The following is a 16738-nucleotide window of genomic DNA, read 5'->3' as shown; positions in this document are numbered from 1 at the left end:
GAAGAATATTGAATTTTCTGAACAAACCAACAACTCGCGTCGCGCACACTGGAGTTATTGCTGTGGTGTCAATCTCCATTGTGCTGTATGGCACCGTGCTCTGGTGAGTCAACCTTCAGTGGATAATAGCACCTATATTTTCGCTTCCGTTCGCTTACCTGTTATGGTATTCTGCAAATGCATGTCCTCTGATTCATTCCTATGAGACTCTGAACGCGACATTTTCCGCAACCGATATATATAATTCCTTCGGTTAAAGGTTTTCTGGTGGTGTGTTATATCTACGGATTCGCCGACCCGTGGTAGCTGCTGCTAACCCACTCTAGTGCCTAGTGCCGGAGAAAAAAGACTCACAGAAGGGAACACAACCGCTATATTCCGAACAAACGAGTGCGAGAGCGTGAGTGCGTGTGAGTGCGCGAGCAAAATTTACAACGGCCCCACGTTATTCAAAAGGGGCTTTCTGACACTGACCCAGGATGTCTGTTGGGCGTTAGTGAACATCCATCAACATCGACCGTGTCTCTATAAAATGCCTGAACGCTGATCACATTCGGTCTTACTTCCGTGGCGTGCAAGAACACTCATCGGCTTTTGCTGAATTGATTGGATGATTGACTAGCCTGGATGGTTGCCGGCTTTCCTGTTGAGATTTTGGTGGAGCAGTAGGTTCCGGGTTTTCTGAGGTTACTTTCAGGAATCTGACCTCCCCGATATGGTGCCTACGCAAACTCCGCGAGGCGAATACACATCAATATTTCTGTGAAGGAATCGGGCCGATTGCTGGTTGCTTCCCCAAACAGATGTGCTGCATTATTTGAATAATTAGTCGAGGTAGCTTCACTCAAAGCTATAGATGAAATACAACACTATAAACCTAGTGGGCATGGCATGGAATTGATTGGATTGGTGGGTGATAAAAATGATAAAAAGGCCAGTTATTCACCGTTGACTAGTCTGAAAACTGATAATCTTAACAGAATCACGTATTTTTTGGTGGATAGTGTAAGATACAGTGGGCTGCATAGCAGAAAACTGACTGAAGGGGACTGTCAGTTTCTGGTTAGTAAAATCACAATGTGTGGAACCATGTCAGCCTATTTAGGTGGAAATCTCACAAAGACGTTGTTGCAACAGGTTTTCGCATGCTGTATACTCAGACGAACTGCTTCGAATGATCATCCTTCAGTAATGTGTAGTTTGCCATGGGGAATATCCTCTACTCTTAAGCTCTTCTGTGGAGTAGATTTTTCTTGCTCTGATCTACAAGGTTCTAACAAAAGCATGCTTACAAGCTAGAAGTGAAGGTCCTGATGTTTAAAATAGCTTGGCTACCCCAAACTGCTTTTCCACTAACAGTGGAAAACGATGGGTTATTTAGAAGACCCTTGAATAATATGTCCAAAAACCTAAGCTACGGCTCAGCGCTTTTTTAAAACACGGATACATTAGAGAGATCAAAAACAAGTCGAAATGTTCTTGTGGAGTGAATATTAGGTCAGTGTCAACTTAGTACTATCAGGAGCCTTATTTTCCATCATAGCTAAGCTGACCAACAAATGTGGGGCTTTAACGACTATTCGTGAAGAGATGACGTAAGCCAACCTAGAATTGAATTTAAAGTCAGTTGATTGCGACCAACTAACTTTTCTGTCGCTCGCAACAATTATTCATTTAGTCTTATTGTTCTTACGTCTCCAAGCGCTGCAAACTTTAGCGGTCTCATGAAGAGGTGTTCTGAGGACAATACAATGAGATACCGTTTCTTCCTGATCCGTGAAAGAAGTTGGCAGATAGAAGCAATATATCTTGCCAAATTTCAAGTTAAGCACTCTGTTGATGGGACACTGATAGTCGAATGACAAGGGGTGAACCCTTTGTAATGCATGAGGTTTGAACATGTGGGATGCGCGTTGCTTGTCGCTCCCAAACAGGAAAAAACATTGCTTCCCAGCTTTTTAGAATAGATTGAACATGCTGAGAATGTCGTGACCAGAAGAAAACGGCTTGGTTCTGACGTCACATCAATGCATTTTACGTGGTTTTCATCGAATAGGTCCGCAGGTCATCCAACCAATGATGTGCGAAAACCGTTCAACCACACATTCTGTTGTGTTACTTAACTCAAGCTTTAGTTTTCTGCCTTCCGAGATCAACATCATACACTTACAATTTGTGTTACTCTGAACTTTCTGCACCGGTGAATTTCTCCCCCTGGGATTGTGCTGTAACAAGTCGCTAACGAAAACACGAGGTTAATTGTAACCAAATGTACGTGTTTCCTCAACAATACCTGAAGTCGTTGAGCAAAAATGCACGGTGGTAAACAGTATACTCATAAGGTATGGGAGAAACGCTTTTACCGGGCAGTCTTAATGAGTATGATAGCCTTATTACTGAAGGTTCGAACGATATGAATTTTGGATAACTCAGTTGCAATGTGGCATCATCAGATTATAAGAGTGGTAATGGTATTCTTCAGGCACAATGTTTTCTTTTCTGGGTCCTCTGGATTCGGGTCACCTTCCTCGCATTCAGATGCCTTGACATAGGAGAAATAGGTACCAGGTTTTTCAGAACTACACTCATTGGCAAATCAATTTGGTTTTTACGAGAGACTCAACTGAATCTCTCGTTTATGCTGTTCTACAACTGAATGTGCTGCACACAGGCCGCCTCATGTTTCAGTTGGCACGATATTCGAGAACAACACAAACGAGAGATTCAGTTGAGTCTCTTGTGAAAACCAAATTGATTTGCAAGTGAGTGTATTTCTCACAAACAGTGCAATTTGGATTCAGGTAGAACATAAAGTTGATGGAAACTCGGGGACTCCGCCTACCTGATGAGCCCCAAGAAGAGCGAAACCGGTCGTGGGCTTTCGAAGAGTTTTCAGCAACCTTGTGAGTAGTTTCCTTCATGAAAATAGATACCAGCTTATTTGTTTGAAAAATATTTCCGCTAGCTTTATCGGAGCAAATGCCCTAAAATTATGTCTATGCACTTGCCTGCTCAGTAAGCCACACGGGCTTGAGAAGAGCGTGATCTAAAGCCGTATGTTATTTCAGGGAGACTTGGGCTGTCTAGTATTATCTGATTGAGTTTGGATAACAGAAAAGCGCCTGTTTTTCACTTTTATCCTGGACGTATTTGACTGAGACAATTGGAAAAAACGGATTTATAAAAAGTAGCTCATCTGATATGTGAGGCGTCCCTCAATGTGTTTCTTAGTGCTTTTGGGACAGTCTGATCCATTTTCAAATTCATATGTTGCTCGTAAATATTTCCAAACGGACCAAAGTTCAGTTCCCTCAAAATAAATGGTGTTTTTTTAAAGCAGCTAACATCCCTCATACACCAGTGTGTTTGCTGACGTGCCCCACAAAATGTCCACTACAAGAAACGTCCGTACTCTCAACGTTTCCTGTCTCCGATAGTTTCGCTTTTGAACATGCATCTTAAACAATGCTCTGTCTCGGTTACATGGCATTCGTTCGCCTGGGAATCACAGATACTTAGGCGATTAGCTGTCCAACGACTCCAAAACTGTAAACGCACAGTGTACTTGTCGGGATTTTGTGGAATGAACGCGAGAAATAACCTTTTTTCGGGATTGTGAAACGGTTCACGTCTCTTTGGAGGTAATCAAAATTTGAACCAACCCGTTACTCTTTTCTCAAAACCAGGCTGCCCTTGAGGATGACAGTACACTCTACCAAACTTGGTATTAGCCCATCTGTGCCGAATTCCTGCTTAAGTGTTTTTTAGTATTGTCGAGGTAATATGTACAATATGACAAATACTGAATTAGTTTCCAAGTTCCTGTTTTTCAAACAACTGGACCCTAGCGCATATATTAGTTGAACATTTCTTTTTCAGACGCTCCAGAAAATGTTCAGTCAGATGAAGGTGTCAAATGTTTTTCTCTTTCACTTTATTCTAACACAGGTCACGTCGTGCATTGGATCTGTACTGCAGGAACCCAATGCGGTATGTTCCAATTCCCACAGTCTGCAGTGTTCATCATGCGATAATGGTATGCTGTTTTAAAAGCTAATGAAAGCGAGTGAGAAATGACACATCTTTGGTTGCGTACAAGTTTAAGTGGCTAGACAAAATCCGTGCATTTTACGGCTCGTAATTTATTCCCTCTCAGCTGAGTTCCGTTCGGTTTTTGACTTCAGTCTATCTAATCAAAGGCCTTAACGAAACAATTCCCTCTCTAAAAGGACCACAGGTCGAGGAATAAGAATATTTGAGATTAAGCTATTCAACTCTGCTTAGCACGAAAACTTTCTCATGCAGGAATTTAGTTGTATCCTCAAACCAGTGATAGAGTCTGTTAGAAATACCATCAGGAACACTCGTGATCTATGCACAGGCGTTCAGCTTTCTGGATCACAGCATGCGGCTCCGAAGTGGCAGCAGTCTTATGGGTAATATGTGGATCTTTGGCCGTGTATTCATCTATGCGAAAACACGTTTGTGTAGAAGTCGCTAGACATCATTTTGGGTTTACTGAGGGACAAGTTTGTCACTTTTTGGTTCGTCGATTCCATTTTATCGAATATCTAGTGAAGGATTATGGCAAGGCAATAAAAATCGATTACAGTACATGAGTGCACAAGCTTCTGGTAACACAAATAGATCATCCAAATGTAGATACCTGTTGTTATGCTGTCCAACATATTATGCTTACGTCATCACATCGTTCTCAGATCATTAATTGTATCTCCAAGATTACGACGACATTCAAAATGCCGGGATTTTCTCAAAGCAATGGCCCTCTGGCATCATCACAAAACAAAACGTTTGCGTTCCATTAATTGCTTAAATATCCCCACAGTGACGAACATTAATGTTTTCGGGATCTCGTCATCAGGTCAGTACACATCTAATGGTTAAAATAGAAGCGAAAAATGAGATACGCAGCGAAGATTGGTTAGTGAAATGCAAAACGTGAGGACACGAACGATTGGTTGTCTGAGTCCCCCCACCCCATGTCGCGACTAGCTGGATGCTGTGAGACAATCAAGAGGGCTGTTGAGTGACTTGGCCGGTTAATTTGTGTCACACGACCAAGGCAAACTCAGCGTTCGTACGAAACGCTTTTGACAGCACAGTGCCGGGTTTCGCAGGCGCATTGCGACTGTCTCGGCTGTAGTCAAGCAATGCCGTTGAATAGATACTGGTAGTGTATTTGGCACACGGTAAATGATTTGAAATGACTCATTTGGCATGACCACGTGCCCGGTGTCAATTAGGTGAGATGCAATTGAGCTTCTGGCTGAACTGTTGAGGTTAGTGGTATTCCGGTAAGAGAGATGCTTGCGTATCCTCTTAGAAAGTTGTCGTGTCGTGAGCCCAACATACTCCGCTGAACAACAGCAGGAGAAATAATACAATCATATTATGGGTGAGGACTGGCATCTTGTCTTTGAGGTTTAATTTGAGCAAAGGGTTGGTTGTAAACCAAGACCGCAGAGTTCCAACAGGAGACTGCGTTGTAAGGATTGGAACAAGCGGCGATTGACTATGTCCGCCAACAGGTCGCTTTTATACGGTAAACGTTGACCGTTACAAATAATGACAGATCAACGTAGTTTGAGCTGTGGAGGGTAAGTTCACGAGATTAAAACTACTTTATCAAATGCATGCAGTCCGACAGGGTAGGATCGAAGTAGTAAAAACAAATTCAAACTGCACATTGTTCTCTGGCGTTTAAAGCGACTCATTGGTGCGATTGCGTCCTAACGACCTAAGCACATGCCCTCAATGAATCCTTCAAATAGGGACCATTGATCACAATTCACTACAAGCTCTTCTACGTTAAGTACGATTTTGTTGGTGATGTCACCTAATGGACGCTAGTTCCAAGAGCGTTTGATATCCGTTATATTGTTAATGGTTCTTCCTGAAAACCAAGAAAATGGTGATCATGTATCAGCTGTTTCGTGTAAAGGCAGTATGGGTACTGGTGAATTCTGTACAACTTGCAGTGGTATTTATTCTGGGCATCTAAGAATATATACTTTTTCCAGTTACACTGTCACCTCATTATGGGTTCCTTGGTAGCCCCACCGTGCTCACTGTCGTCGAAAGGCCCTAAGTATTGCACTAAAATGGTTTTGTCCCCTCAAAAACAGAAGAGAAAAGGTTTTTCTGGAACTCAATCTTGGAATGCAAGTTCTGCTGCTTGCCCGAACCCTAGTACAGCTTCATGCCATTTCAGTAATGTGGAAAAGAAACTGTGTGGTAAGTTCTTCCAGCCGATTAGTTCCATTTTAATATGAACAGACTTCTTCAGTATGAACCGTTTGAAACTACTGTTTTAGAAGCTAGTTTTTCCTTCCATTTAATAAAATCACCCTTATGATGTCTCTTGTTAAAAAGATGCATTATTCATGAATTAAACGTATCAAACATGACAAAGCTGTACCTTTGACCTTAGACAAGCAGGTAGGAATTATTGAATAACCTTAGGACAAACCTGATCGCCGATAGACACAGTTCTCTGCCGCATTGGTTCTTCTCCTGAAACTCACTCGCATCTGAAAACCAGATGAGACAGAGAAGAGGTAAAATACTCTTCAGCAAGTTGCAATGATGCTAACGGAAGATGTGCGAAGGAAACCTAACCGAGTCCGTGATTTCCGATATCGGTTATCTAACAAGTCTTTCATCGCGCGGCAATTTCTGATGGCGGTCATGTTCAAGTCCTTCTCACTGTACCGAGGTAGTTAGATCTGGCGAAAAATACACTCATATTACACGTATTAATTAACGTAAAGACCTTTTGGCTTGTTTTTCGACGGCCTTGTAAAAGTCGTCACATCTCAAGATCGTGTTCAGGAAAGCAGCGTCGACAACCTGCCACTCGCCGTTTTATGTGTGGAGGAATTGTATCGCTGATTTTGAATGTATCTGTTTCTTAACTGCTCGTGATAACGCTTCTTAGTCTAGTTCGAGTTCTAGTAACCCTCAGATGCAGAGCAGAAAACACATTTTCTGGGCTTTACTCATAATGCAAGTGCACGAATATAGGGATGACGTGATTCTGAGTCAGCTTAACGTAACAAGTATTCAGCCTTTTGTAAGTCAGACAACAGGAGAGATCCTAATGGGCTTGTTGCAAAGATGGTAGAATGATGATAAGTCACCAAGACTTTGTCAGTATTCCACGTGGCATCTCCAACTATGCCCAAGGAGGTCAACTTATCTGGCAACCGGAAAACCATCGAAGCTCGTAAAGAAGAAAATTGTAAATATGGTGCGCGAAATACTTCTGAGGACAGTAAAATGAGTGTGGCCGGTGAGATCAGCATGCATGTCATTCTGGATCCGTAAAAGTGCACATCAGTCGTACGTTTCCGGTTCACACAACCAGCTCCAACAGCCTCCTTAAACTGGATGAACTAGGATTGTAATTCCATGTCGAACTTAGCCGTTTACATTTCGTGCCCTCCGATTTTATCGACTTCTTTGTATTCCACGTGATACTTCACTATTTCAAAAAGACGGGTCTGATAGTCGAATAGAAGGTCCCAATTTCTAGAGGAATCTTGAGCGTATACTGGCAAGTTCACAGCTCTATACATTTGGTCACTCCTGTGCAGTTTACCAGGAATCACACGGATTTGATTGTTTGCATTCCGGATTCGATGCACCTATGTTGATGTAAATCTGAGGTCTATTCATAATGCACTACTCATAAGAATGCTGAAAATTCGACAGCCCACGACTGGTTTCACCCTTCTTGAGATTTATCAGGTAGGCGTCGTGGCCTGTCGACGAATTTTCAGCAACCCTATAAGTAATGCATCACGATATCTCAAATATCATAGCGACTGAAACATGGGGCGGCCTGGTGCAGCACGTTCAGTTGCCTGGAGACATCATAAACGAGAGATTCAGCTGCGTTCCAAATTAGCTTGCAGATGAGCGTATTTCGCTAAATCTGACCTAGTTTTTGAAAAGGTATGATACTGTCTCCGAACCACAGGTGAGTTGGATTGCTAGAAATTATTCGGGCACTATTTTACGGGTATCTGATGCGGTTACTTTGTGAAACAAATTATAGAGATTCAGATACTGCAATTGGTTTCAGTGATGTACAACCATAACCCTGTAACGTATACACAAGTGTAACTCGTGATTTTCAGGTATCAGTTTCAACGGACACTAGCTGGTTCGATTAGTATCTATGGGGCGAATGTTCTACATAAGTGAAGGAGACAAAACCTGAGAAGACCAATGTATTTCATGAAATTCACCACGTTCGAAATGAATGGGTGTTCACGACAGATTGAACCAACTCACAGCTGAGATTCAACCTGAATATACTACGCAAGGGCCGCTTCATGTTTCACTTGCCTGGATACGCAACATAAAGTACATTTTCTTCGCACAATTCACTAATTTTGAGGTTGCAGCAGACGTCGACAGCTGCTTGGATATTTCGATCTCTTTGATTTTCAACAAGTGCGGGCGTATCCCAGTTTTCAGCGGCCTCGTGTTCACCATAAGCACTGAGTTGATAGCGTTGGTTGAGACGCACTCGTTCGCAAATTATTTTGGTTTTATTGAATGGTTTGATCAACTCCCCTCTGCGATTGACTTTTCAACAAAATGACATACATTTCTGACTTACTTGAAACTAGTTTCCTGGGACGGTTCAACACGTCCTTCAGCATCTTCTGAATGTCTTCAACGTACTCGGTGGAACGGTTGTATTCGTTGCAAACAGAGTGCATAGAATACAGAAGATTATCTGGAAAATATCTCTGGCTGTTTACGGTGAGTTGTTTTGTGGTTTCATTCATTTGTCAGGCCACGACCTTCCGATCCAGAGCGGCTCCGAAACAAGAGCAATGACAAACTGGCAGGGTTGTCCAAATTGAACAGATGACTTCCTAAAGGACAAAACAGGCCCCCATTGTTGAGACCATAGTTCTTAACCCTTTAGTTGCTTGTTTTATCCGGTCTAGTTACCCAATGAACTGAGTGCCGTTCGTGAGAAGAATCAGTGTCAAGTAAAATCGGTCGCTTAAACAGGATCATTTCTCCAGAGGACTTCCGGTTTTAGACGCAAATGCATTTTCCCTAAAACAGACTAAATGCAACAATCCTCACAGAGTTACTGGCGTTGCTTAACTCTTCAGGATCAGCAAGTTCGTTCCGTGCTCGTATTTACCTTCTTTAGATTGAGGAGTACCATATGAAAACGACGCTGGTGATCCAAATGATCCCTGCGCGAACACCTCTTAAAGTTTCACAAAAGTTCAGAGATTTTGTGGTCAGAGTGCCACAATCAGACAAAATACAATCTGTTGACTAATATTCCACTGTTCTCAGCTGAGTACTCGCCAGTATCAGTTGTCTGGCTAAAGTGTTATAAGAAGGTGGAAAGGTCTCATTGAGAGCCCACATCTGGATGAAGAGCAGCAGAATGATACTACCAATTTACTGGATCTTTCAGAACAACACGGCCTTACTTCACGGGTAACTGATGATTGGTGATGCTTCTGTGCGACGCGGCAACATAAGTGGGAGTAGGATATAAACATTCATCGCTAAGTGACATCCAGTTAAGTCCGAGGTGCCAATGGTCTGTTCAGAAGACGTTGGTGAAGTTTGCGCAATCTCAGAAGAACATATCAATTTGTGATGAGTAGTGTTTGCACGCACTGATGTCCACTACTGGAATTTCCCCAAAGTTACTCTACCTGTGAGCAACGTTGTCATTATGCAGTAAGAGGCTCGAGATGAGGTTTTCTCCTTGTGTTTTCACCTTCACAAATTCCACTGCACTTGCAAGAACATACAAAACCAACTTTCTATAAAACGCGCTTAATTTACTCTTGTGGGTTTTTGACCCGGGCCAAGGAAGTCATTGAATCTCAACACGATTGGACTGTTAGCTCTTAGATGGATAAGTTCTCTTGAGAGTTTGTGAGGTATGTTACGCTGAACGGCCATCGGTTACGTTCAGTATTTGGGGACAGCAGGTAAAACAATGTGCCTTACTTCAGTAAGAATTTAACTAAATTCATTCAGAGTTCTTATTAGCTCTGAGAACAATGCGCAATCTGTTGTGATAGTTAATCTCAGTTCAGATTTGAGCACACCTCACAGACTGTCCCAACACAACACGGGGAGAATCAGCCCTTTCTGTACCACAGTATTAGGCCCAAACATATTTCAAACTGGCTGCCTGCAAGTGCTTTCTATTTTCTTTTTCTTTTTTCATTTACTCTATTTATTTATCCATGGGGAAAGGTTAAGTAACAAGTGAGCTTTCGAAGTCATGCTTATCTTGAGACAACCGGAAATCACAGTCGCTCACACTTACTATCATGAACTAATCATAATATTAGTTCAATATAACAACGTAAAGTCCCAGAATGAAAGACTCACGAATTACTCCGGATAGGCCCGGTAAACAATCGTCTAATTTACTGCTAGGCAACACTTCACTCCTGAAACAAAAGCTCAAGCAAGCCCAATGAATAAGTTAGAAGAATGACCCGGTTTTAAGGGAGACGGAGAACTAGCCATTGAGACTTCTTACGAACACTTGGTTTAATCAATACAGAAAGTTATTCACGAGTCCTTCTGTAAGTGCTCTTTTTGATAACTAACGCTTTCTACAGATGGGTCAGGGGGAACTTCTCAAGTGAAATCAGGAATTTTAGGTTACGCTTTTGCGGTCATTGTTACCCTAATGTAGAGTATACCTCTTGGGTGTCATCCACGGGCTTTGTGGATTCTTACTAGGTCAAACGGATTGGCGCACGTGAGGCCAAGTAAAAGTGACTCTGTTTCTGTTTTATGCGTTAGACCCAGACCACTATGCTGACGACCATTCACCATCACCATGACCTCAAAATCGCGCTCTACCCGACTGCCAGTTCTACACGATCTACCGTATTCACACTGATATGCTTGGTTACTTCCACTCCCTAGGTCGCTAGCCGCCGTTGTGTGAATCATAATCGTCTCTATATTTCCACAGAGCTTAAGTTTGTGTAAACCGTGTTATTGCACAGTATTCATTTACGCTTTTGTGGGTTGTTTATGCACAGCTTGTGCTCACCGATTGTGGTGTGCGCATCCCCGGTTGTTTGGCTTATATGGACCGTGGTGCATACGATATATTTGATTTTGTGCACAAGACCCACGTTTCAATCAAACGCAGGCTTTTTTTGAATAGCTAATCTAATGTAAATCATACCCAACAGCTACTCAATGAGTTCAGACGCCCTTGTTTTGTGTGACATGACTGCTGCTCCGATCTACTGAATTTTTGGATTCTGGTGCTGGGGCCGATATCCACTTTATTCGCCACGAAATTAAATTGATCGAGCATCCGTCTTCTCATTGATTTACCCTAAATTATACTGTTGTTTAGTTGAACCCCTGTGTGCACAGCATGTGCCACCCTCTGTTGCATAGTTCAGGACCTACCGAGTGTCCCCTGGTTTCTGCTGAACGGTAATAAACGTATTATTGTTTACCGAACCTCTCAGAAAAATGACTCCACTCACTCAGTTCTCGGCATGTTTCACTTGAATGCAAATGAATGATTTTTCTCGACAACTGTTATTATTTGGAGTTACTAAAAAGGCGTGGGTGAATAGTTCAATCAATAACGTCTTCCTCCAAACAGTGTTGTACCATGTTGAGTATGAACCAGTCAGGTTTCTCGAGTGTGACGATGTTCTCTTGTGTCTTAGTGATGTCCCGGATGCATCCAGCGAGCACCGGTGATGTATCACTGACAGGTCTCTCTCACGAATCATTTGCTCGGGATTCAACTCCTGCTATAGACTAGAATATGTACATCTGGGAAGCTATGACTGATGTCAGTTCAGCGCCCCTTCTCTTGAATAAGAACTAATCCGAATACTTGTGGCAGAACAGAGTGCGTGTTCAAACTATAGTGAGGCTAATAGAAACTGAGTGAATTTAGTAGCCTCTTTGGTAATCTGGTTGATCTCTTGTCTCTTTTTACACGATAGACAGGTTAGAAAAATTTTACCACCCAGTTATCTATCGTGAACATCTCTTAACCCTCATGGAATTCCTAATCTTAATTTGGATGAAATTTTGTTAGTTCATAGAACAAAACGTGTCTAGTGTTCATCTGGTCTCCTAAGGCGAACGTAACAAGAAGGGCCATGCATTGCTCCAGAGGGGAGCACAGGACTGTGTTAATGTTACCACCCACTCTAGAACCTTGCTTCATAATAGCAACCTGGGTGACATTTGAACCTAATCAGATTACCTGCTGATTGGGTGGACAGGCGGACTTTGAACGCTTCTATAGAACAGCAAATCTTGTATTTTTCTTCAAGCAACTCCTGTTGTCTCCACAATGACCATCATTTTTTCTTTGTTTCTATTCCCACAGCACTAGCTATCGCCGCATGCGTTCTGCTCTACCTCTTTCATGGGACCCATTACAACCAGCTGAAGTAAGTGTCAGACGGTTTACACTTGTGCTTTTAGTACTCTGTTCAATACCTGGGTAGCTTATTGCTTCAGTTACCGTGATATATGAGGTAGTGGGATCCTCGGGAATACTTCCGCCTGATTGGCCCAAACAAGTAATGGGGCATGGTAATGGGGTGTCGGAGATCTTTCAGCAACCTTTTAAGTAGTCTGTTGTACAACATTACGTAGTTCCCTTTGGCTTCGGCCCCCCCCTGCCAAGGTATTTTTTGACACAGGTACGTGCCCTCGAAAGCACACATTTGCATAACAAATACAAGTCAAGTGAGTAGTCAGTTCAGCTGCATGAGGTTCAGCATTAATGTTGGTGATAATGGTGATGATGATTATGGCGGTGAAATAGACAGTGGTGAAGAGAATTGTGAAATTGCGGGCAATAATGACCACAAACTCAATGATTGTGCTAATAATTCATTTTTTTCCTTCGCACGTAGGCCTTCAAGCAGGTGCCTGTGTAAGTTGAGGGAGGAGTTTTCGCAACGTCGTTTTATTTGATTTTTGGGTCAGACTTAAGAGATATGTACATTTTAGCGCACTATCATAATCTTGTAAAGGGAGCCATTTAAGTCAACAGGCTGTTGAATATATGAGCGTCCTTTGTCAGCACCTCTTTCACTTACTCATTAGTCTTACGGGAATCACCAAGGGCTATTCTGCATCAGAATGGTCCATTACATCTGGCGGTTCGTGGAAAAGAACCACATCACATGACAAAAGTGGTAGACTACTATATAGAGTCTACTTTTGACATTTTTCCGACAGAATCATCAAAGGTTGTTATTTGAAGGGGCCAAATTTTCGCCAACCACGTTACCATCAAGGAAGTTCGCTGTGTGCCGCGTTGTCACCACGCGCGCTTCTATTGGATAAGGGGTAGTTGTGACTTGATAAATAGATGCTTGATTAACGATTTGCGTCGACATCACCAGTTGCGCTTCCAAGGTCACGCGTTATACGTGATTAAACACCGCCCAACTAGATAATCCTCACTACCAAGGCTGGGCTGGAACAAATTAGTTGGTTGGTTGGATACGTCGTGGCAAAAATCAAAGGAATAGGTTATCATTCTGGTCATGTTTCGTGGGGATCCGCTATGGTAGCGGATGCCACATCTTACATAGTTGAATCAAGAAAGCGACGCGTTCATACAGTCCACCCAACGAAGTTTAAGTTCGTTTTCCTCGTTTCGCTTCAATTGCTCAACATTCTCCACCGATATTTGGGAGACGCTGAAAAAATACATTCGATCGTACCATGACTATTCCTGTGGGTTAGCTAAGCCAGAACCAGAAAATGAACCGTGTTGCCTGCTAGAGGTAACCAGATATTATTGAAGAGTGACAGTGTTAGCATAAGTTCAGATTCCTTCCACAGCACGGTGGTGCTGTCACCTCGGCTGGTGAAGAAACATTTTCAATCAAATTTTCGAGCTCAGTGAACGGGTCGACCATCAATTACGCATGAGTCAGAATTAGGGTTCCCCCTCCATCAACCCCTACAAAAACAGCTACTCAAATAGAAACAGCCGCTGAGGATCACAATTTGGGTGAAGCCTACTGTTAGCTTTGTTGCACAATCCCTTTGCTGCATGTACTTCTGTGATGTATGAAATGCCTGGTTGCAGGATAAACAGAGAGTTTATCGTAGCATTCCAAAAGTTGGTAAAAATGACTGGTGAAAGTGTGAGGATATCTACTTTCGGGACACAAAGCAATCATTAAAAGTGAATATATCAGTAGGACAGTGATTCCATATGTCCATAACCGGAGCTGAGGAACTTTCAGGGAAAACTATGAAGGGGAAAATGCCTCAGAGGTCTTTTGGTGTGACGTTTAAAGTAATTATGCCTCCAGAATAGATCTAAGTACCTCGCCTCTAAACTCTTAGCCATAATCAGCACACCTGCTCGCCGTTTTGATGGATAGACTCAGTTGTTTTAGCATCGGACATTCAATGAGCCATGATCATTAGGTCAGTAGGTCATTCTGAACTGAGCACTGTTTGAATATATTGACAACAAACCGAAGACAAGAACGCGGTACATCTAGCTTCCTCCGGTTTCAGCTGTCTTCCAGATGACTTCATGGGTGGCATGGTCTATCCATCAGTTGCCCTCAACATTCTGGCCTTCGTGTTTCTCTCACTCTTCTGGTGCTCGCGTCCATATCGAAATATCGACGAATGGTTTGGCATTTTGCTAAATGTGATAATATCATTATACCTATGGGTGCATTTCGCAGTGAGAAATGAGTACACGTACTCATTCCGAATGCAGGTTGTCCGACTCATGACTTTGACACTGGCCCATGTAAGTCAACTCGAATTTGTGCAGAATCACGCACTAAAAGAGGTATGTTATCGAAGTCACTAAACCTTCTGTTCAATAGTCTTAGATATTTTCACGCTGCATCCACTGACTCAGGCATTCCTATTCTTTCCTAAAGCCAAAGTTTCAGCTACCGATGGCGAATGGATAACATTCAGATAACCCGCAAACACGGGAGGTAAACAGGTGTATCGAATGAATTTTACGGGTTAAAGACCGTCTAAGAGAATGGAAGTTAACTAGAGTCATTCTTGATTTCCGAGAGTAATTTCATCACATCCTACCAAACGCCCCTGGATCTACTGACCGTGAACTCATAACTGATTAGCCGTTTCCGCATTACAGCCCGGGCTATCCGCACCAATGTACGTGATGTTTTCTTCAAAGGAAGTGAATAGAACAAACAACAGGTTCAAGAAGCCACGTCGACGCTCCTATTTGGTGCTACATTTTTAAGACGTGCAAACAGAAGAGTAATTGCACTTGGGGCTGGAATGATTCGAGTGGTAGAACAGCGCCTCAGTACCCATGCTTGTTGAGACATTTTCTTCCTCCTAATGAGTAAGCGCCTATCAAGTGTCACTACTTTCGAGTGACCATTTGACTCTTGGTCAGTCAGCCAATACCTCCTGTCATTTCCTAGAAGGAACTGGTGAAACTGACAACTCGCCAACTTTTACATCATTCAAAGATATATCGGACTTCTATCTGGCTCGGCGTTAACTTTGTGGATAGGTACTCAACTACTGGGGGGTTTTCCAAGTAAATCTGTAGACGTCTCCTCGTGAGAGGTCAATGGGAGACTTCAAAGTTGACTGGAATCTGAGATCTGAAAATCCAGAACTTGTCAGCTTCTCTTACCAATCTTCAGGCATTTATGCTTGATACAGGCCGTTTGAAATAGCTTTAGTTCTTACCATATTCCGTTTAATCAGTCTGCTAAGGAAATGACCGACTTTGCTAATAACTCGTTAGCAGTCTCCGTAAAAGTTACTTCCGCCGTTTTCGCTAAATACTATTATGCAGCAAAGACTTCTCCATAACTCCTTCTTGTTAATTTCAACAGGCCATCGTCTGTACAGTGTATCAATGTTTGATCAAACCGAGCATGGTGATGTGGTACTGGAGTTTAAGCAAAGCTGTCTATCAGTCCGTTCTGCCAAAATTAGCGCAAAGCAAAGTGAGTAGTGAGCGACCTAATTTCGCATTTCATTATAATTCATGTTATACTATTGGAATGTAACATAATAATGTAATATAAGATATACTGAACAGACTACCATATTATGATATGATATTATGATACCATATTATGATATTAAATGTATAACATCTAATATGGGCCACACTTTATCTTAATGTTTATTGCATTATTGTTTATTATATTATTATAGCATGTATATATATTATAAACGCCAAAAATGAAGGAATTTCTCGCTTCGTAGCCAAGAAGCATCGGGTGTATTCAGTGACACATGATAACACCAAGGTTGGTGGTAAAGTAAGTCCCGAATAAACCACAAAAGTGTGCTTTTTTGCAGTAAGCGAAAGTGAAAACCACAGCGGCATGACAAAATCGAAACCCAAGAAGCTGTTATCAGGCTCTTAGGTCAGTTTTGTACAACTAAAAAGACTGTACCCAACCAATAAATGCCCATGGCAATAAATTTACGAGCAAGCACACAAACCGCAAATAGAGATCATTTCCTTACTTGGAAAAGACACTAATTATGGATGGCTGGAATCCAAAGCAAATTTGCGGGACGAATGGTGCTTAGCCGCGAGAGACCCACCGTATTGCTTAACAACTACGAGTGATTTGCATATCACTGAAACTGATGTTGCGTGCGAAATTCCATGTATTGCTTCATTTTGATAGCTAACTTTTGGCTACTTGCA

General features: G+C 42.3%; 1 protein-coding gene across 1 annotated transcript in view; it reads left to right on the top strand.

Moving 5' to 3' along the window:
• T265_13668 (hypothetical protein) overlaps positions 1-16015 on the top strand; it is a gene marked incomplete at both ends in the record, with an annotated part of 32445 nt that extends 16430 nt beyond the window's left edge. Inside the window, 9 exon segments of the mRNA XM_009169949.1 lie at positions 3949-3990; positions 6147-6255; positions 8661-8796; positions 12413-12476; positions 14578-14821; positions 15185-15280; positions 15297-15400; positions 15406-15557; positions 15906-16015. Of these exon segments, the coding sequence (XP_009168213.1) occupies positions 3949-3990; positions 6147-6255; positions 8661-8796; positions 12413-12476; positions 14578-14821; positions 15185-15280; positions 15297-15400; positions 15406-15557; positions 15906-16015 (1057 nt within the window).
• Positions 16016-16738: the final 723 nt, after the last annotated feature.

The sequence above is a fragment of the Opisthorchis viverrini genome, assembly GCF_000715545.1.
Source record: "Opisthorchis viverrini unplaced genomic scaffold opera_v5_91, whole genome shotgun sequence".
Lineage (NCBI taxonomy): Eukaryota > Metazoa > Platyhelminthes > Trematoda > Opisthorchiida > Opisthorchiidae > Opisthorchis > Opisthorchis viverrini.
This window is presented reverse-complemented; position numbering and strand designations above follow the sequence as displayed.